Source organism: Magnolia sinica, chromosome 15 (assembly GCF_029962835.1).
Source record: "Magnolia sinica isolate HGM2019 chromosome 15, MsV1, whole genome shotgun sequence".
Classification (NCBI taxonomy): domain Eukaryota; kingdom Viridiplantae; phylum Streptophyta; class Magnoliopsida; order Magnoliales; family Magnoliaceae; genus Magnolia; species Magnolia sinica.
Window position 1 is genome coordinate 5,626,924 of NC_080587.1, and position 23,666 is coordinate 5,650,589.

General features: G+C 37.6%; 1 protein-coding gene across 1 annotated transcript; it reads left to right on the plus strand.

The window, feature by feature from the left end:
• Positions 1-519: 519 nt before the first annotated feature.
• On the plus strand, positions 520-2,598 carry LOC131227542 (protein FAR1-RELATED SEQUENCE 5-like). Its single transcript, XM_058223342.1, has 3 exons — positions 520-1,888; positions 1,989-2,148; positions 2,284-2,598. Exon 1 carries the CDS (start codon positions 577-579, stop codon positions 1,726-1,728), a length of 1,152 nt encoding a protein of 383 aa, XP_058079325.1. The 5' UTR covers positions 520-576; the 3' UTR covers positions 1,729-1,888; positions 1,989-2,148; positions 2,284-2,598.
• The last annotated feature ends 21,068 nt before the right edge of the window (positions 2,599-23,666 follow it).

Sequence of the window (23,666 nt, forward strand, 5' to 3'; positions counted from 1 at the left end):
GGTAGATGAAGATGATCAAATCACCAATATTTTTTGGGCAGATGCAAAGTCGATAATGGATTATAGCTATTTTGGGGATGTGATCTGCTTTGATACTACATACAGGATAAACAGCTATGGTCGTCCATTTGCCCCATTTATTGGGGTAAATCATCATAAACAAACAGTCATATTTGGTGCAGCCTTGTTATATGATGAAACAACTGAATCTTTTAAGTGGTTGTTTGAAACTTTTTAAATGCAATGTCTGAAAAGCAACCAAGGACAATCTTAATAGATCAATGTGCTGCAATGCACAATGCAACAGCTGATGTGATGCCGGAAACATACCATTGTATCTGGCATATATACCAAAATGTTGCAAAGCACCTTGGTAATGTATTTCATGGTTCAAAAAGTTTTGAATATGATTTCAGTAGATGTGTGTATGATTATGAAGAAGAGGAAGAGTTTCTAATTGCATGGAATAATATGCTTGAGAAATATGATTTGATGCAAAATAAATGGCTACAAGCGTTGTTTAAAGAAAGAAACAAATGGGCTTTGGTGTATGGCAAAAATACATTCTGCGCTGATATGAAGAGCACACAACGGAGTGAAAGCATGAATAATGTTTTGAAGAAATATTTAAGTTCCAAATACAATCTTTTGTGTTTCTTCACACATTATGAACGAGTAGTGGCTGATCGACGATATCGAGAATTGGAAGCTGATTTCAAAATGAGGCAAAGTACCCCAATATTGTATGTTGATGTGGAGATGTTGATGGAAGCGGCAAAAGCATACACTCCGGAAGTATTTAAAATGTTCCAAAATGAGTACAAAAAGTTTCTTAGTCATACAATTCATAAAAGTGGTGAATTTGATACAGTGTTAGAGTTTCAAGTTGTTTGTAATGACAAAGTTGGAGGCCGTCTTGTCAAATTTGACACATCAAACAATACCGTCACATGTAGTTGTAAGAAATTTGAGTTTGTCGGGATACTATGTAGCCATGCACTAAAAGTTCTGGATTATTATAATATAAAGGTGCTTCCTTCCAATTATATTTTGAAAAGATGGCAAAGAGATGCAAAAGTTGGTGCTGTGAAGGACCATCTTGGGTTTACCATACAAGGTGATCCTAAGATTTCTTTAGGGAAGCGTTATAGCTATTTGTGTCGCAAGTTTGTTAAAATTGCTTCAATGGCTGCGGAATATGAAGATGCATTTGATTTTGCTGATAGATATTCAGACAAATTTCATGATGAATTGACAGAGTGTATAAAAGGGATCAAGAAACTTCCATTGATGACATATCAAACTAATGATGAAAATGTAGATGCTGAAATTGTTTGTCATCAATCGACTGACAATGAGCTGCCAATTATGACATCTCAAATTAATGATGAAAATGTAGATACTGAAAGTGTTCATCATCAACCGACTGACAATAAAGTTACTTTCGTTGATAGTCTCCGCTCACAAATTGTAAGTGGGATTAAAATGAAGCCTAAAGTTGTAGGTGATCGCCGTACATTTAAAAATCCTTTAGATAAAGGAAGGAAGAAAAAATCCAGAACCGGATCCATTCAGCTACAAATGAATCAAGAGAGAAATGATTCAACCCAAGCACCAAATATCTTTCACCTTCCTTCATTTCACCCTTCACATTGTCCAAGTGTATTCTCTCAACTAAGCCAAGTCAATCAGGTATTATGGACATTTTATTTACTAAACTTGTCATAACATTTGTTATCCACATTACAGTTTTTTATACTTTATTTTTTCATACCAGGGTAAAAAAGTTCCTATAGTGAGTCCTTTTGGATTACCGGTAGCTTATTATGGGTACCATCAACCTAATATTAACATATACCAGCAAAATTCCTTGAGCATCAGATCTCAGGTAAATTTGAGATTTTTTTAAAACTAAAATATATCATATGTGGTTCTCACAACATGTGCTCATGAACTATGATTCTGTTATTTTGTTATTTCTTTGTCAGGGTAGCTTTGTTACTAGCGGGAGTTATTTTGGAGTACCTGGTGGAAGTTGGGTAGCTGGCACCAGTGGATCCATGAATGCACACCATCTGCCTCTTGTGGGTGCCAAACAGGCATCAACTGGTAACAACAAAATTATTCGAGGACCAGCGCCTGCCTAAGGTATGAATTGTTGTAACATGTATTAATTTTTTTTTTCTTGGCACATAAGCTTACAAATATTTTGACTAATGTGTATGGTTTTATTTTTGTTCAGCATTCTAGTAATTACATATTGAGTTGTTAATTATATTGCAGTTTGGAGGGCAGCGGGTTCGATGTCAATGTTAGCTGGATTGCTGTTTGAAGGGCAGAATAGTTGTTTTGTGCTATGAATGTATGGGGGATTTCTTGGATGCAGAATATGAGATATTGTACTATGGATGTATGGGGTCTTTTTGTTGTATGCAAATCTACTCACCTTTTGCGCATGTTGGATTTGTTGAATGCGAGGATAGCCCTTTTCCATCATTTCTTGTTGTAAGATGTGGAGCTTACTATTGGTCTTATGCTAGGGTTTGTAAGGCTATTCCACTTTAGTTCAGAGGTGGTGTTTTTTTGGTGTGTTCGAGTTTGCCCATTGTTGGTTAGATTGTGATAGTTTGTATGGCAATTTTGTCGAAGCTGTCTGAGTGCTTAGACTTCTCGCCTATTGTCTTATTTTGTTTGTTTATGTTATTTTTGTATACCTCTCTTCCATATAATAGGCATGGTTTCCTATTATTTTTGTACAGTCTGCCTAAATAGACGTACAGGCTATTTTTTATGTGTAAAGAATGTTATGCAGGAAAGGGAATAGAGGAAAGGGAAAAAAACAAAGGAAAATTTAGTTATCACTCACTTGGTAGGTGTATGTTATGATTCTTTTGAGTATGTTGTAGGCTTGGTTTCATGAAAGCCATTGTTCTGTTCTGTTGTTGTTGTTTTTTTTTTTAGTTGATGTGATTAATGTTATTTGTGTCATTGAGATATGGAACTTTTTCAAATCCTATTTGAAGTCTTGGGTTGTTATGTTTTGCATTCTAATCTTGTATTAGAAGCTTGATCAGTTTCTATACAAAGATAACTAAGTGAAGAATCTGAGTGTGCTACCTTGATGAGAGGCCCATTTAACACATGTTGTGAAAATAAGATGTGAAATAACACCACCAGATTGATGCAACTAGCACTTGTAACACCGAACCCTCGTACTGAGCCCTTGCACGCATGTAAATAAGGGGGCTCTTTTTGTCACATGCACCAATGTGTGACAATGTGTGTAGGATATGAGCTCATTTATGAAGTGCAGGCACAAATATCGGTGCTCATTCTCAAGCAAGCACATCCCCACATGCCACATGTGTATGAGATCCTGAGCTTTCGATTAGGTGGTTTATATGAGTTAGAAATTTGGCCTAAATTTTAGATCGTTTCACTCTATAGCTATGTGACTATGTTGAAAAAAATGGTGAATAACCATTCGAATGAGAACATGTGAATAATAACACTAAATTGATGCAACTAGCACACGCAACACTGAGCCCTTGTAATGGGCCCTGCACATGTAAAAAAGGAAGTTCTTTTGTCCCATGTGCCAACATGGGACCATGTGTGCAAGATATGAACTCATTCATCAAGTGCTGACATTAACATGGGACCATGTGTGCAAGATCTTGCACAAATGAGCCACATTAACTTACTCATTAGTTGCATCCATTTCTTAAATTCAGGTCATCGTTTTGGCCTCTTTCATAGAAGCGAACAGTTTATTCAGCATTTTTCTCATCGATAACCCGAACTCAATTCTCGAATCAAGTTGAATGCAAGCTATTGATCTATAGGCTAGAACAAATTGTTAAAGTTGTCTAAAGTGGACATTTTTTAGTTAATGGTCAAGAAGATAATAGCATTTGAAGAACATTTAATGGCCAAAATGCTTTCTATCCAGATCAATATCCCAGTGAGAAATCCAACCCGTCCATCTGGTTTTTCGAGCTCATTTTATGAGTTACAATAAAAAATGAGTAGTATCCAAAACTCAAGTGGTCCGTATGAGTTCATATCTTGATGAATGAGTCCATATCCTGCACACATGGTCCGTATGAGATGAAACAGTGGGGAAATGAGTGCTTACCGTCGAAACATTCCTAGGCTCCACCTTGATGTTTATATTCCATCCAAACCGTTTATAATGTCATTTTTACATAGATGAAGTGAAAATATTAAGAAGCTAAACCGTACAAAACTTTTGTGGCCCATTTAAATGTTTCAACGGTGGTCACTAAATCTTCACTGTTTCCTCTCGTGTGGCCCATTTAAATTTTGGATATACTTTATTTTTGACCACATGTCCTAAAATGAGCTCGAAAAACAGATGGACGGAGTGACTTTATAAAAAAAACATCGCACTGGCTCACACAGAATTTTTGCACAAGTCATTTGCGGCCAAATGCTTTGGCAGGAAATAGAAACCGAAGAGGCGCTCACGTACGTGCTCGAGTCTCACTGTTAACGGAGACTCCGTTAACCGGATTTAAGTCTTGCCACGTCACCTATGCAAATGGCATGTTTTCATTGGGACAGCCATCTTTCGCAGGAAGTTCCTGCGCGTGCCTTTCGCAGGAAATCCGCGTCCGGCCCGCACGGAATTCATACTGCGTGATGCTCCTTCGCGCTTTGTTTTACTTTTATAATAAAAGGTATATTCACGCGAGGATATATTAAATAGAGTATTCGCATAAAGCTTGATTAATCAGAATATTTATAAATAATCCAATCCATTCATAAGATGGAAGTATCATTTAAGTTCGATAAAATCAAAATATATAAACTTATAATACATAAAAATATGTAATGAATGTTCATGAACGTCGATCATTGGTCTTCTTTTACTTTCCATGATTTTTTTACACATCTGTCCCACCATATGATAAAAAAACATTGATATTGTGAAAAATTAATATTATTTTTTTACTATTCCTGATGAATGGATCTGATTCATGACTGACGTGTAGTGAATTGCGTATTTGATCTCTCCTCGCGCGAATTTCCCCACCATTTCCATCTCTTCGGAGAAATTGCAAAGCGACTCGCGCGAGGGAATATTGAAGAGACAAAATACATCCATTTTTGCCATATCCACACCACATGTCAGGCGGGCCCCACCTCAGGGTCGTCCACCTATAAGGTCGACCAGGTCAGAGAGGTGTCCATCACCTTCTATTGCTTAACTGAGCAAAGGGCTCTTAAATACGTGGCGAAGATCAATCAAGTACGTGTATGAGATCGATCAAGTACTTCATCTTTGGGTGGGCCACACCGAAACTGGCATTGATTTGACAATCACAGCCATTCCATTTGGAAAAGGAAGCAAACAATCATAAGAAGTCAACAAATGTTCCTTTGACCGTTTTTTTTTTTTTTTTTTTTTTTGTCTCATCATCCAATGCAACCAATCTGTTAAAATCACACTTGTAGCCGATCGATGACTGGACCAACCTAAATTTTGAGCGGCACACACCTGATGAGCGGCTGAGATCTCTCGTGGGGTTTTATCTGGGAAGCGCCAGCTCAGTCCTAGGGTGCAAATCAAATCATCAACACTGCATACTGCTTGCACTGTGGGCCCCACACTTTGGGCGTATGCATATAAATGCTGATTGGTGAAGTCGTCCAATCAACTTGATTTTTAGCCAATGCTATACAATCAAAATGGTCCCACAACAAGAACTATTCGTAGATAGCGAACATGTGCCATCTGGACGGTGAATGAGTTGTTGGACATCAATGAGCCCTAGCTTGTCGGATAAACACAACGACCCAATTAAAAAGGAAAAAAGAAAAAAAAGCATTGCAGCACACGTGCGCACTACCAAACAAATATAATTTCAAATAATAATAACAATAATACAATCAAGCCTGTTTGGGTGACACTTATAAATGAGTTCATCTCATTTTAATTAACAGTAGAAATTATGTATTAGAGATGATTTTTTTTTTCTTCATATTATTATTATTATTTTTTTTAATAATCATCACAGATGATGATATATGAGGGTGCATTTATGCATGATATTTAGTGCAATGAGAAGGGTCTTAATACATAATTACTCTTAAATAAAATGAGATGATATCATTTTTAAGTAGCGTTAAAGTAGGTTTTCTGATTATTATTATTTTAAATTTTTTTTTTTTTATAATGGTCTGTTTGAGATTAGGAAACTGAGAATGGGGACTTGCTAAATCCATGAGATCAGGAAAATGAGAATAGGTACTTGCTAAATCCATGAGACTAGGAAAATGAGAATATAGACTTGCTGAAAACATAAACATGGAAATTTCACAGGGGTTTAAGAATACGCAAAGAAAGTCTATTGTCCAGTACTTAAGAAATAGAAATTCATGAATTAGGCAGCATTTATTGTAAAAACAATAGCTTTTATCGATTTCCAGAGAGTCTCAGTTTCTATATTTGCTACATGTTCCATTTTCTCTGCTATTTGGATTGAAACCAAATTTGCAGATTTATGGGGGAATTGATTTAAAAAATATGTCAATTTAGCAAACCCTAAACAAATGACAATCATGAGAAACTTAAAATCTATGAATGTCAAAAATTCTAGCTTACATATCTTTCACCTCCAAGAACCATTTTGAGCCATTTTGGATTGCCATTTATCATGGTAAAGCAATGTAAAAGAGCAATTATTGTAAGTTGATAATGTTTGTTTGAAGTTGAAAATCAATATGTAATTCGATGGTTAACTGCAAATATTTAAAAAAGAGGGGCAAATGTAATGAGCAATAATTATAAATTTTACATTATATTTCAATGAAAATCTTTAGGGTCAGTTTGTTTTTCAAATCTCATAGTAAATGGAATGTAAATGGGTAATTATTATTTACCCATGTATTTACATACAATAGCCACCTCTTGACAATGACCTATCATTGATAAAAAGCTTCTTTGAAAAGCTCTTGTGATCGAATAGAGAGGGCAAAGATTTTTCCACTAAAATACGTGGGGCCCATTGTTATGTATGTTTTTAAGCCACACTGTCCATTCATTTTTCCCTCTCATTTTAGGGTATAATCCGAAAAATGACAAAGATCCAAAGCTCAGGAGGACCACACCACAAGAAACAAAGGAAAATGAATGCTTACAGCTCATTTTTTCTTTGGGCCACAAAAGTTTTAGATCAAGTTTATAATTTTTGGTTTCCTTTCATCCATATTTGTGTGATGTTATGAACAAGTTGGATGGAAGTACACATCCTTGTGGGCCCTAGGCTCATATAAAATTTCAATGGCAAGCGTTCAATTCCTCTTGTTTTCTATGGTGTGGACTACTTGAGCTTTGTATCTGGATCATTTTTTAGCTCATGCCCTAAAGTGAGTACGTAAAGTATATGGATGGCATGGATAAACACATGTATAACAATGGGTCCCACAAATTTTACCACCATAATTTTGGTAAGATAGCACTGTTTTGTGCTACTATTTTGGAGGTGAAATTACATCATTTTCTCTTTTCCAATGTCATAGAAAAAGTAATAATTACTTATTTACAATTTATTTATTGTGAATTTTGAAAAGCAAACGTGCCCCCAAGAAAATTAGAATAACTTTTATATTAATGCAACATTTTAATAATTTAAAAATATAATCATTATGATTATGCTATTTATATTTCAGTCTAAATACTTTGATTGACAGGAGACATGATTTAATATTTGTAATCATTATATCATTACATGCCTCCACGTAGAAAATGGTAATCCAAACACGCCCTAAGAGATTTTACTAGCAATGTAATTTTTTGACATGTTCTTGTACATGGGAGTGCACATTCATGAAAAGAAATATACACATTGTATAATTTTAATTATAATCTTATAATTTTTTAATTTAACTTACTATTAAAATCTTAATTCAATATGGAGTTTGTGATGAAGGATATTGGGGATTTTGAAAAAAATCTTTAGTACGAAAAAAACACAAAAATAGAAAGATGGGTATGCTGTCTTTATTACAAAGAAATTATCTTGAGAGGAGTTTGAATAAGTTTGGCATGGAGAATTTTAAGTCAGTGACTATTCCTCTTATTGCTTATTTTAAGTTTTCAACAGCCTAGTGACCAAGTATGAATGATGAAGAGGCCTACAAGTCACAGATTCTATATTTTAGTATAGTTAGTAGTATGATGTATAGCATAATGTGCACACAAAAATATTTATATGTTAATTTTCATTTAACAGTACGTGATGAAATTTTCTATTATTTTAGCTAAAATTTATTAAACAATCTCTCTTAAATGAAAGTAATCAAATTATTTTAATTTCTAATAAATTTAATAGAAACTTGCCATAATACATGAGGAATGCTGAAAACACAACTTGTTGTACATTCAACTAGTCATGTTGAGCCCAACCATGGTGTTTGTATAAAATCTAACCCGTCTAGAAAGTTAGCCCATCCATGAAAATGAAAAGCCAAAAACAATCAGGTCAATCTGACCATCAAGTCGGCCACACCATAAAAACAATGAAGAGACATCTATAAACCTCTATGTCCATGTGGGTCTTAGCTAATGGTTGGATCAACCAAATTTTTTGGGGATCCCATTTTTGTTGTGAGGGTACCACAGTGGAAGGATGGGATGGCATACAAACACTATGATTGGTCCCACACACCAAGTAGTTGGATGTACAACTAATGTGTGAACATTTCCATGACATATCCCCTCTAATTACAATGAAATATGTTGGGACTTTAGTTGTTAGATTGCAGTCCATTTCAATAGGTTTCCATATGGATGGGGATATCAAAAAAGAAGAAGGCTTAGGTTTAAATATTTCAACCCTTCGGTTTTTCTACGTTGAAAAGACCCTTCATATTCAAAGGAAAATAGTCAAATGATCAACATGCATAGGTCATTAAAAGACAAACCTAAATCTAAGGACTAAAATCCTATAACAATATGTTCACATAAGCCTCTTAGTTAAATAATTCGAAAAACTTCAATCACAAGTTCATATGATTATTATCATACTTTGTCTCAACCATATAGAATTGATTTCATTTATTGTTTGGTAAAAGTTTAACGACTCATTCTTCATTTATGTTCATACGAAGAATTTCTATTATTTTTTTTTTAATTTTTTATACCCAAATTTGTTAGACGTCCGATCGTGGGAACACTTGCGTAATTAACATATTGATCCATGCATGTACATGCCGGACGCAAGAAGTAAGAAACTATTATGGTTATGGTCCAACATGTTGGACCACAGGTTATGGTACCACCTAATAGATAACTTCCAACTTGTTAAGTGCATGTGACATCCAGCTCATCCAATAGGTTAGAAGCTCAATGAGGATCATCCAGTGAAAAAAATCAGTCTTGTCTAGTCGTCGAGTGGGCCATGTCAAAGAAAAAGTTCTAACCATTGATAATAGAAAAATATGAGTGTGGCCGACTCAATTAGTAGGTATGACTGATTTTTCACAGGGTGATTCTCATGATGGGGCCAAACTATTGCATGGGTTAGATTTTGCATTGTGTAACAAGTTGGAAGTTATGAGCTGGGTGGATGTAACTTGCGGTCCAGCTGGTTGGACTTGAGACTAACTCATTATAAAATGGGAGAGCATTCATAGCCATGTGCCTTGAGGAAGTCGCTGAAGAGTATTGGGTTGATCATTAGGTCTTCTACTGATGTCATAGAGATAATCGGTGGACATCCCATCAATTTGCTATTTATCGTTGGACATAAAAAGAAATGCTAGGCCTGGGCTTTGTTCACTACCTAAGCCTTCATTCATGGACACAATATGAACCGTTAACAGCTTATTATGAAGCCTACCTTGATGTATGTGTTATATTAGCGTTTTTTCAGCTCATTTTAAGGTATGTGCTGAAAGCAAAGCAAATCCAAATCTCATGTGGACTACAACATAGGAAACAGTGGTCATTGACAATCAAAAATTTCATGTGAAGCACAAAAGTTTTGGATCAAGCTGACATTTATGTTTTCCTTCATCTAGATTTGCCTAACCTTCTCAATTGGGTTTTGAATTTGCTTCATTTTTGGGACCATGCACTAAAATTAGAGTGGTACATGAGCTCAACCGAGTCAAGCTTGGCCCAACTCAACTCGGCTCGGCTAGCAGCCTACCCTAGCTAGAATTCGGCTCGGCTCGATCCTCGAGCTCGATTGGTCAGCTCGTTTAGCTTGGTCAGCAGCTCGGGCTAGCTCGAATCAAGTTCGAGCCAAGCTTGAGCTTGATATTTTGAGTCAAGTTTGAGCCATGAGCTGAGTTCAAGTGCTTGTTCTCTCTTCACAGGCACAAGGCATATTGACTCTCTCTCTCTCTCTCTCTCTCTCTCTCTCTCTCTCTCTCGCGCACATATATGCACATGTGAACACACACATGCACATGCTCGCTTCGGCACACATGTTACACATGGTCTCTCTTTGTCTTTTTTAGAAAGGTGGAAGTACACCACCTTTACCTTTATTATTGTGGTAACAACTATATGTTGTACAAGTGGGCTCTACAAAAGAAGGTGGGCCTCGCTTAAACAAAACACATGTTCTCTCACACATGCACCCAAACCCAAATTACATTGCACATGCTCACTCACACACGTATGAACACATGATTTACACATGCATGTGCGCGCACTCTCTCTCTCTCTCTCACAGACATCATCTAATGTAGTAGGTATGTTGAGAAGAAGAAGCCAATGAATCCATAAGGATAGAGAAATCTCTAAAACCAAGGGATAAAATTAATATCATCAAATGAAATAAATGAAATACTATGATTTCTAAAAATAAGAGATAAATTTAATATTATTGTATGAAGTATTGCTTACAACTTATATTATGACCTCATAAAAGCTAAATAAATCATATTTCCTACTCTCTCAAAATAGTATAAACTATTAAAAATGATAGAAAGACATTTAATTCTATTACAATAAAATAAAAATAGGAATCTAAAATTTACTAGATTATTGAATTTAGCTTTCAATAATATATTATATTAGAATCTTTTTGTCCAATTAGATCCTCCAATTTAATTTTGTGCCATTCTAGTCCTTCATCGAGCGTACTTTACCCATCCTGCATCACAAATACTTACAGCCAATTCTCTTTCTCACGTGTACACATAACTCATGCATGCACTCACACACGCTTATGGACACGTGCTCTCTTTCACACGTATATACATACTCTCTCTCACGCACACGCATGTGTAAATCTTACATTATCTTCTCCCATTGCAAAAGCCAATCCACCCCGTCCATCAGGTGCAGTAACCTAAAGATCCACTCCGTCCATCAGCTGCATGACCCTGTGTTTGGGCTGAGGACTAAAAAAGTCAGTAGATTAAACACTCAGGTAGGATACACCATTTGAAAAACCTGAGATAGGAAATCCGACCATCAAAATCGTTCAAATTATGTGTGGGGTCTATATTCGTGTGTACATTCCATCCAATCCATTCATCCGGATGAGTATTCCCTAATAATACGTCCCTATGGTGTGGCGTAAGTAAGTCTTTTATTTCACTTAATTTTAGGATCCACGGTCAAAATATAACGATGCATCTGATGGATGGAGTGGATTCGATTCATATACGTCCCACCTTGCTATCATTTAGACGAGAGTCACGCTCGTGCGGTGCATGCCGAAGCTCTGTTCCATTCTATCGTACCAAAACGTATTTTCCTTTTCACATTCATAACTCAAGACTGGGATGGTTGACACGTAATCAATCCGGAATCGTACACGTGGCATCCATTAAATCAACTTAAACCGCCCAAATTACCATACTCGTTCGTCAGCATTCAAAGATCAAGTTCGTTGAATGGTTCTACCATCAGATTCTAGTACAATCGTTGCTTAATTTGGACCGTTGCTTGTTTACATTTCAACCGTCCATTAAATGTTCCCGAATTGGCTACGTAGCTAATCAAATCAATGTACTTTTTTCTGTCCACGATCCGTCCACGACAGGAGCCCACTATTTGAATGGTCTCCATTCCATGTTCCCTAGTGGTCCCGATTTAATGTCGGCAGGACAGCTCAGATCGATGTAATATGGACCCGAATCGTATGGTAACACCTGTTTCACGCAGCGCTCTGTTGGAAGCGGATTGGGTGGTGACCCCAACACTACCAAGCTAGGTGGTGTTTGGTTCTGTGAGGCCCACCATGATGCATTTAACTTCTATCCACGCCATCAATCCGTTTTGTAAGCTGATTTTAGAGCATGAGCCAAAACATAAACCAGATATGAATCTCAAGTGGATCACAAAACAAGAAACAGTGAGGATAAGGACATCCACCGTTGAAACCTTCTTAGAGCCTACCTTGATGTTTATTTTCCATCCAACCAGTTGATAAGGTCACATAGACCTGGATGAAGGGAAAACAAATATCAGCTTGGCAATCAGCTAGATTTTAATGGTTTAGGTTTTTAATCATCATACTATTTCATATGGTGTTGTCCACTTTGACCTTTGGATCTACTCCATTCTTGTGTTCATGCCTTAAAATAAGCTGGAAAAAAAAGATGGACGGCGTGGATGAAACACATACATCACAGTAGGCCTCAAAGTGGACAACGCCACCTAGCTAGCTGGTTGGTGTTGGAGTCTGTGGGGCCTTCCGTCCATCTTGTGAGAGCCCTTATTTTCATCATAAATACAAAAGCTGATACCAATAAATATATGCAAATGGCCCACACCAATAGGAAGAATGTAAAACTGCGCCCAAAACCTTTAAGTTCACGTGGTGTGGTCCACCTAAATTTTCGGTCTGGTTTCTCTTTTCTTCATTGTTGTGAGTAACACCGGATGAACGGTTTTGATGAAAGATAAACGGCTACTCACCATGGTGGCCCAAAGCACGAGCCTATGGTTTGAGTCCCATCTCTATGATTCCATGTGGTGTGGACCACCTAATTTGTGGATCTGGCTTATTTTTTACCCCAGAGCCTAGCATGAAAGCCCTAACCTGAGGGATGGAGTGGATGTCACACTGATAATATGATGAGCCCACAGAACTGGGGTGCAGCAGAAGATTCCGCGGCGGGAAAAACCATAGCTCTGTGGGGCCACTATGTTCTTTGTATGAAATCTACTCGGTCCATCAGCTTCATCTTCTCATTAAAAGAGAATCAACCAAAAATCAAACCCATTGCAAAGTAATATGAGCCACACCACTTGAAACAATGTAAACTTACAACTAAAATCTCTTCGATCACGCCGTCCAGCCCGCCTGATTTTTGAATAATATTCATTTTTTGAGTGTCTGATACATCTGATGAACGGCCATCCTCATCCTGTTGTTCCTGTGGCGTGGCCTACCCAAGTTCTAGATTAGGCCGAATCTTTAACAAACAGTACAGACAGACGCACCTGATGGACGGAGTGGATATCACATCAACAACACAGTGGGCCCCTTGGAATATTTCAGTAGTTGTACTGCAGTCCACAACAGGTATTGTAGAGGATAAGCTTGTACATTACTTCTACGTACAAATTACAAATATATGCATGCATATACGTATATCTACCTATGCATGTATACTCACATATCTATGTAAAATCGTGTGTGAGTGCACGTGCAACTTCACATGCACACCTATTTCTTACGTGGATCCATTTCAGCTGGGAGGATGAAAATTTTCTGGTCCGCAGACTTTTGTACGGTACACATGCTACATGTATTCGTTCGGACTCTATAAAGCCCATTTGGATTCTTACATTGGTTAATATCTAATACCGATCAGACGTTTGCTTGCAATCCTTCCTCTGAGTCTGAGCTGCTAGAGTAAATTCACGCAGCATTCAATTTTAGGATTTACGGTTTTAAGGTTTTGATGTGGAGCGGGTTGTAGACACTTTCACGTATAAGATGAACTAGAGAAGGCGATATAGGAGGCTAAAGTATTTGGACCGTCAGCGCCTTAAAACAAACGTATTTCACAAATTGAAATGCATTATTCAATGTATCATATATGATTTTTGGTAGGAAAAGCTACTTTAGCTACATTCCATTTAAATTCTTTTTATTTTCTTTTTTTTGCTATTTATAATAAGTTTTAGTTCAATTATAACTTTTGATCCATTGAGGTTTAGAAATTGTGTCTAACGTGAAAAGTTCTTAAAAAAGTTAGGAGAATAACATAGTTAACCCAAATAGGACACTTACTAATTTTGGTTGAAAATCATAAAGTCTAGTGGAAATCATGACCATCTACAAATAACAAGTTTACTATATATAGTAAGTCATGATTTTTAGGAGTTTGATTCCGTAACTTTTTCCTAAGTTTGGTATCACTATTTAAAAGATTGTAAATTCGTTTTTATTCATCAATCAATTTATAATTTATTTTTATTTAACAGATTGTAAATTCATTTTTATAATTTATTTCAACTTATAATTTTGTGAATTTGAGGAATTTCTATGAGGAGTCCAGAGAAGCTCTGTGGAATCAGAGTAATTATCCTCTTGAGGAAGACGATGATCAAGCCCATCATGCCCATCCTTGTGTCACGTTTAAGTCATGTTTTGAAAATATAGTTTTAGATTTTAGGATTTAGGGTTCAAGGTTTAAGTCATGTTTTATCTTATAGGTATTTTTAGTCTATAAATACTAGTTATATCTATTTAAAAGATTGCCATTCACCAACCAGTCTCTGTTCTTTGAAAGTAGTGATTTGGACTAGACGGAAACTTTTAACGTGGCTGCATGATCTATATTAATGAGCAATGCAATCCCTACCTCTCACGTAGATATTGTGCGTAACTCTCTATTAAAATAATAATAAGAATAATAATAAACCTGGACTAGGTTGCCATTCAAATGACATCTAGTTGCCATCGGGCCGTCCAATCACTTAATGTTTTGAAAGTTGCCTCACATCCTTATGTGTCCAAATAATATTCTTGAATTCGTAATATATGAATTGTCAACTAAATTTTTTTTTGCCAATCCAAGTCTTCAATTCAAAACTTATTGAGTGTATTTATAATTGTGATCAATGAGATTAAGAGATAAATTTATTATTTTATAGATAGTAATGATTAGAAATAATAGATGATCAAAGTTGCATAGGGTTTCTTGTTCTTACTGCACATGTTTCTCAATTGTCCTTGACTCCTTATGTTCTTCAAGGTGCCGTGGGCTATGCCGAACTCCATGAAGGATTTATACTTGAATTTGGAAAACAGCCATGTTAGCCGTTCCTTAGAGTATCTGATTGGGCAGGAATTCAAGGATGGAAAAAAGACTGCGAGGTTCATAGTTAGAAGAGTTTTTGCTTTTATTAGGGAGTGCAACCTATGATTTTGCTGGGTCCTTACTCCTACTTGGGTGGTAGACTCCTAGGAGTTTCAACACCTGGTCAAGGGTTGAGTACCCATAGGTGGTGAAATCCCACTAGGCGTGAGTGTGTGGGGGTGTCTGTGCGTGTGTAAAAAACAAAAACTTGTAATTTTGCTGCTGTTTTGCTTTATTGTTTTTCAGCCCCTAGTAGCTGCTGTAATAATATTCTCACTTATTAAAAAAATTTACTTATGGTTTCTTTTGCTTTGAACATACAGTCTCATAGTTTTTAATAAAGTTAATTTTAATCAAAGTTTCTTTTTTATTTTTATTTTTATTTTTTTTAAATATAACAATCAGCTTCATCTTCATTCAGTTAGGAGTTAATTATGATGGTCTTATAAATAATAAATTGTTTGAGTAATCGTACATATGCCACATGTGTGATGTATAAACCAGTGAGGTGACCTAAATGGGCTGGATCTCATCACTAAATAATATACACGCATGTATGTAGTATCTGTGCATGTATGTGTAGTGTATAAATACATCTAAAGATTCTCATATACATTATACATAGGTGCAGATATTTGTACTTGAGTTTTGAAATGGACTAATTATGAAATGCTACCTCACCCCAGTGGGGCATGCATGTCTGACTGTGGATGAGACAGAATCTACACATTAAACTGAATCTCTCTGGCTTGTTAGTTGAGCCGTAGAGAAAGGTGTCTTGTGTGAGTGATCTAGGGTTTGATTCCTGATTGTCCTACCTTATAAAACTTACCACATTAGAGGTATCCAAGGCCTTTAAGAAAAAAGATTTAGATGGTGGGTGTCCCATCTCGACTTTTCTTGTGACTTGGGCCACATTGAATTTGGAATACACACACACACACACTATGAGGTCGAACTCATGGGAACTTCCCATGAGGTCGAGCTGCGTGCGCCCCACTGTGATGTGTGTCGAACATCTACCCTATCAGTCAGATGCACTATTCCATGATGGTCCATGGGCTTAAAAATCAAGTCAATCCATAACTTGGGTGGGCCACACCATATACAACACTTGAGAAGGTTTATCCTTCCATTAAAATATTCATAATCATTTATTGGGCCTACCGAGATGTTTTCCACAAGTCTAGCCCATCTATTGTGTGTGTCCCACTTGAATGAGGGGTCAACCAAGTTTCAGCCACATCCAAAACTCAGGTGGGCCCCATCAAGTGCTTTTATATATTTTAGTCATGTCTTCACATGGTTTTAAATGGTATGGCCCACCTGAGTTCCGTATATGACTGATTTTTGAGATATCCCATAACATAAAGGGGACCTGTCAAATGCACAATGTTGATGTTCGACATGCATCACGCTGGGGCCGACACAGCTCGACTTCATCCCATGAGGTCAAGCTGTGTGGGTCTCACCATGATGCATGTTGAACATCTACCCCATCAATCAGATGCCCCATTCCAAGGTGGGCCTCAGGATTAAAAATCAAGTTAATCCATGACTTGTGTGGGCCACATCACATACAAAAGTTGAGAGGGGTTACACTCCCATTAAAACATTTATAATCATTTTTTAGGCTACCGAGATGTAGTTCAATAATCCAGCCCATCCATTGTGTGTGTCCCACTTGGATTTGGGGTCAGACCAAGTTTCAAACGCATCTAAATTTCACGTGTGCCCCCACCAAGTGCTTTTATATGTTTTAGGCATATTTTCACATGATTTTAGATGGTATCACCCACCTGAGTTCCATATATTAATTGCTATTTTTGGGATATCTCATAATTTAAAGGGGATTCATCAGATGCACGGTGTTGATGTTCGACACATCATGGTAGGGTCCACATAGCTCGACCTCATGGGAAGTTCTCACAAGGTCAACCACATGGAATTATATATATATATATATATATATATATATATATATATATATATATATATATATATATATGCTCTCAGCCAAACATGGGAGGTGGATGGTTAAATGGATGTCGTGCATTCATCATGATAGGCCCATTTCACAAATCTCTCTCTCTTCTCTATGTGTGTGCGCGGAAATAAACAGTTCCTGAAAGACCCAAGTGATATCATATATGACACGGTTTATAAGAAGTCGCTCCTGGGAAACCCAAGTGAAATCACGAGAGACCTAGGTTTAAAGTATCATTTGAAACCATTACATATCACCCGCTACAAACCGGTTTCATCTATTGGTGTACGGGGCTCTATATATGATAGGAAGTTTGGTACTTAAGCATGCTATAAGCTGCTTGCCAGCATGACCCGTCTATGAATTAATCCAGTCTAGAAAATACACCAAATCCGAGGTTTCGTCATATTAAAGATGTTTGGGAAATATCGATGAATCCTAATCACATACAAATATCATAATTCTAAAATACTATTCAAAGTCTTTCTCAAGCTGGAGTTGAGATATCGATGATGCCCAATGCCTTAACTTGGGCAATGAATCCTGAAATCTTAATTTTTCAATACTTTTTGTGAGGCAATCAACTAATTGATCCTTAGTTGGAACAAATGAAGTAAAAATTTTCTTGGCCTGAATTTTCTCCCTAATGAAGTAATAAGATATTTCAATGTGCTTTGTTCTTTTATGAAACACATAATTAGACTTGATGTGAATAATCATCTGATTGTCATAAAATAAAGGAATAAGATTTTCATTATGAAATTCTATGTCCTTAAGTAAGCTTTTATCTAGATAAGTTTGCACGTCATTGAGGCCATCACTCTATACTTTGCTTCCACTTTGGACCGTGCAACAACACTTGATTTCTTGGTTTTTGATTTAATTAAGTTATCACCAACAATGATACACATACCAATTGTAGACATTCTATCAAATATGTAATCTGCTCAATCAGCATATGAGTAGCCATCAACCTTTAAATTCTTATTATACTTTATTAACACTCTTTTTCTTATGAGAACTCCCTAGGTACCGGAGGATTCTATATATGGCTTCCATAAGAATGATGGGTCTCGCCAACAATAAAGTCTTACGTCTCTCTTCAATGATACCAGAGATTATTTAGAAAAAACATGGAATAGTAAAGGGCATTGCTCTTGATTTTGATGAGGCCATTAACGGTGTGATATTTATGTAAGATTCACCCTAATCATTATATATATAGTCCATATTAGGCTCAAAGGCAAAAAATCAGGCTAATATGTTATTCTCGTGGGACAAATCAAAGGAAACAATTGGAAGAAAAACATCTACCCTTGAGTTTTACATAGTCATTATTATAATTATATGAAATCCACTCCAACCATTAGATTTCACAAAAAAATTTAGGCTTGTGTCCCAAAAATGATACTTATTTATGATTTACATGGACCACACTAATGAAAACATTTTAGAGGAGGACCATTGCCCGTACACTATTTCCAATCATATGGTCCATATTAAGAGCTGAGTTTGTTGAGATGTGGAGCCACATCTGGACGGCCGCTCGACCAGTCGAGTGGCTCACTCGACCAGTCGTGGACTGGATCGACTCAAAGTCCAGCAAGCTATGTTTTTTGGGGTCCGAGGTGCTTGATTGGTCGAGGCCCCTGTTCGACCAGTCGAGGGTCCGCACGACTGGTCGAGCAGCCTACTCGACCAGTCGAGGTTACGCAGATTTGTTTCCGGATTTGATGCGGACTGTGAATTTTCGAGTCAGTTTTCGCAGAGATGTGAAAGGGGAGTTACCTAAACTATAAATAGGGATCCCTAGGGCTTTTCTAGGGTATATGGAGTTATTCTAAAGTGTAGGCAAAAGATTTTCTTTATACATCTAAATAGAAAAGGTTAGTATATTGCTTGTAATCTTCGTTTTTCTTCATAGTGGAAGTTTGCATCCGTGGTTTTTTTTTACTCTTGTTGAGGTTTTTCCACGTATATCTTGTCTTGTGGTTTGTTTGGAATGTTTTGATTCTATTTCTAGTTTATATTTCTTTCTATTTATCGTTTGTAGGTGAGGCTGGAGATTGGATCTTGGTTCACTGCATTGTTGGTGTGTTGCGCAACAACTGGTATCAGAGCTATTGGTTTAGTTTAAGTGAGAGCAATGACGGAAGAAGAAAAAACTAGAATTGAGAAGTTTGATGGTTCAAATTTTATCTTCTGGAAGATGCAGATGGAGGATTATCTGTATCATAAGGACCTCTATATTCCTATAGGAAGAAAAGAGAAGAAACTAGAGAAGATGATAGATGATGAATGATTTTTATTGGATCGGAAGGCTTTAGGAACGATCCGATTCTCTTTGTCTAAGAGCGTTGCCTTCAATATATCCAAGGTGAAAAACACAAAAGAATTAATGGAAGCCCTATCTACGATGCATAAAAAACCATCAGCGTCTAACAAGGTTCATCTCATGAAACGGCTATTTAACATAAAGATGTCAGATGGTGGGAGCGTCGCTGAACATCTAAACGAGTTCAATACAGTCACGAGCCAACTGGAATCCATTGACATTATTTTTTAGGATGAGGTCAGGGCATTATTGATCTTGTCCAGTTTATCAGATAGTTGGAATGGTTTGGTGATTGCCGTGAGCAATTCTTCAGGGTTGACAAGGCTGAAGTTCGATGATGTGGCCAGTCTGATTCTCAGTGAAGAATCTAGAAGAAAGACATTAGGAATTTTAGGAGATTCAAGGAATGCTCTAAACGTTGAAGGAAGAGGAAGATCGTTGAACAAATGAGGTAATAAACACGGACGTTCTAAGTCAAGGAAGAAGTCCAAGGGACCGAAAGACAAAGACGTGTGTTGGCACTGTGGGAAGAAGAGGTACATGAAACGTGACTGCAGGACACTTAGGAAACAAGAAGAAAGCTCTCAAGGTTGGAATGATTTAGTGAATCTATCTGAGGAAAGTGACATAAAGGCGTTGATCTTGTCTCTTGATGCGAAGAATGAGCCTTGGGTCATAGAATCAGGCACGTCGTTTCATGCCACTTCATGTAAGAAAGTTCTGCGTGCTTATGTGTCAGGTGACTTTGGGAGAGTCTACTTGGGTGATGATGAGCCGTGTAATATTGTTGGAAAGGGAGATGTTCATATAAATCAGAAAGACGGAACGAATTTGAAATTAAAGGATGTCAGACATGTACCGAGTTTGATACGGAACTTGATCTCAATGGGACAGTTGACCGATACCGGATATGTGATGACCTTCACCAGTGATTCCTGAAAGATCACAAAAGGTGCCTTGCTGATATCTTGAGGCAAGAAGGAAGGAACTTTGTACGTGACTTTAGGATTGTATAGTTCACTCACAGTCACATCAACTAGAGTGAGTAGGCAGTTATAGCATCAGAGGTTGGGACATATGAGTGAGAAATGGATGAAAGTGTTATTATTAAAAGAGAAGCTACCAAGGCTGAAGTTCATATTGACTTAGAATTCTGCGATGACTATGTATATGGAAAGCAGAAGAGGGTGAGCTTCAAGAAGACAGGACGCGCTATAAAGACACATCTGTTGGAGCTTATACACACCAATGTGTGGGGACCGACACAAGTATTATCTCTTAGTGGCTCACGTTATTTTGTTTCCTTCATTGATGATGCTAGTAGAAAACTGTGGGTTTATTTCTTAAAGCATAAATCTGATGTATTTGATGTATATAAGAAGTGAAGAGTAATGGTAGAAAACAAGACATGTAAAACAGTAAAATGTCTCAGATCTGATAATGGGGGAGAGTACTGTGATAAGAGATTTGAGGAGTATTGTTTAGAAAATGGAATCAACATCAGAAAACGATTCCAGGGACACTGCAATAGAATGGTGTGGCTGAGCACATTAACAGGACCATCCTTGAGCGCGCCAGGAGCATGAGGTTACATGCAGGATTGCCTAAAACATTTTGGGCAAATGCTGTGAATACTGCCGTATATCTCATCAATAGAAGTCCCTCAGCACCATTGGATGGTGGGCTACTAGAAGAAACGTGGACTAGAAAAGAAGTGAACCTTGAACATCTCAAAGTGTTCGGTTGCACTTCATATGTTCACATTGATGCAGAGCACAGAAACAAGGTGGATGCGAAGTCCAGGAGGTGCACGTTTATAAGCTATGGGCAACATGATTTTGGGTACAGGTTTTGGGATACAGAAAACAGAAAAATCATCAAAAGTAAAGACGTAGTCTTCAATGAAAATGTGATGCATAAGGACAATGTACAGCGAAACAAAACTGAGGAGAAAGAATTCGTGGAGTTGGAAGAGTTACCGGATAGGAGTGTTACAGTGCCATAGGATGATCATGCATAGGAGCATTATGAGGCAGAGCCATAGACACCGGTTGTGAGGAGGTCTACTCAGGAGAGGAGACCCACGGTCTAATACTCACTCTCCTTAAATTATCTACTGCTGACAGATAATGGTGAACCAGAGTGTTTTGAAGAGGCATTACAGTCAGATACTTAGGTTAAGTGGGAGCAAGCCATGGATAATGAGATGGAGTCTCTTGAGTCTAATCGTACATGGGAGCTAGTCACTCTTTTTTTTATATATAACTTTTTTTTACACACGCACACACACCACCACACACTCATGCTGTAGTGGGATTTCACCACCTATGGATACTCGAACCCTTGGCCGGGTGTTGAAACTCCTGAGAGTCTACCACCCGAGCAAGAGTAAGGATCCAACTAGTCACTCTACCTAAGGGTAAGAAAGCTCTTCATAACAAGTGGGTTTACAGACTGAAGGAGGAATATGATGGTTCAAAACGGTACAAAGCTAGATTGGTTGTGAAAGAGTTTTAACAAAAGACAGGTATCGATTTCACTGAAATATTTTCACCGGTAGTGAAAATGTCTACGATTCACATGGTTTTGAGTATAGTGGCTAAAAATGACTTACATCTAGAGCAGCTAGATGTTAAGACAGCCTTTCTTCATGCGGACCTTGAAGAAGAAATATATATGTATCAGCCGACAGGATACGTGGCACCAGGAAAGGAGAACAAGGTGTGTAGACTAAAGAAAAGTCTATATGGCCTGAAGTAGGCCCCGAGGCCGTGGTACAAGAAGTTCGACAGTTTCATGTCGAAAAACAGTTATAGGAGATGTCATGCAGACCACTGTTGCTATTTGAAAAAGTTTGATACGTCGTACATCATTCTTCTTCTGTACGTTGATGATATGCTTGTGGCTAGATCAACCATGAAAGACATCTCAGATCTCAAAAGACAATTGTCAAGAGAATTTGCCATGAAGGATTTAAGAGCTGTAAAACAAATCCTAGGCATGAGAATAAAGCGTGACAGGGAAAACAAGAAATTAATTTTGTCACGGGTAGAGTACATAGTCAAGGTACTTGATCGATTTAATATGAGAGGTGCTAAGCTGGTTAACACTCCATTAGCCAACTACTTCAAGCTATCTAAGGAGCAAGGTGCAAAGACGTAGGAGGAACGGGACTACAAGGCCAAAGTCGCATACGCGTCAGCTATTGGGAGTCTCATGTATGCTATGGTGAGCACGATGCTAGACATTGCTCAAGCAGTGAGAGTTATTAGTAGGTTCATGAACAACCCCGGGAATGAACATTGGGAAGCTGCGAAGTGAATTCTTAGATACCTGGTAGGTACAAAGGATGTAAGGTTGCGCTATGGTGGATCGAAAATCAATAACAAGGCTACATAAATTCAGATTTGGCAGGAGACATCGACGGCAGAAGAAGCACTATAGGTTATGTCTTTACTTTGGATAGTACTGTAGTCAGTTGGGTCTCTCAGTTACAGAAAATAGAATCTATCAGTACAACGGAAGCAGAATATGTTACAGCTACAGAAGCATGCAAGAAGATGGTGTTGATGCAAGGTTTCATGGAAGAGTTGGGTAAGAAGCAAGCAGATTGCAAGCTGTACAGTGACAGTCAAAGTGCAATACACTTGGTTAAGAATTCAGCCTTTCATTTAAGGACTAAGCATATATATTGACATCAGATATCACTTCATACGTTCGTTATTGGAAGATGGATTGATTATTCTGGAGAAGATTCATATAAGTGAGAATCATGCGGATATGTTGACCAAGGTGGTCACACGGGAGAAGATGAAGCTCTGTTTAGCTTTGATTGCTTTTCAGGCTTGAAGACGGGAATGTGGTGCACTCCGGATGTAGAAGACGAAGGTTTATGGTGATGTGTTTCCAAGTGGGAGATTGTTGAGATGTGGAGCTACATCTGGATGGTAGGTGCTCGACCGGTCGAGGCTCCTGCTCGACCAGTCAAGGATCCACACGACTGGTCGAGCAGCCTGCTCGACTAGTCGATGTTACGTA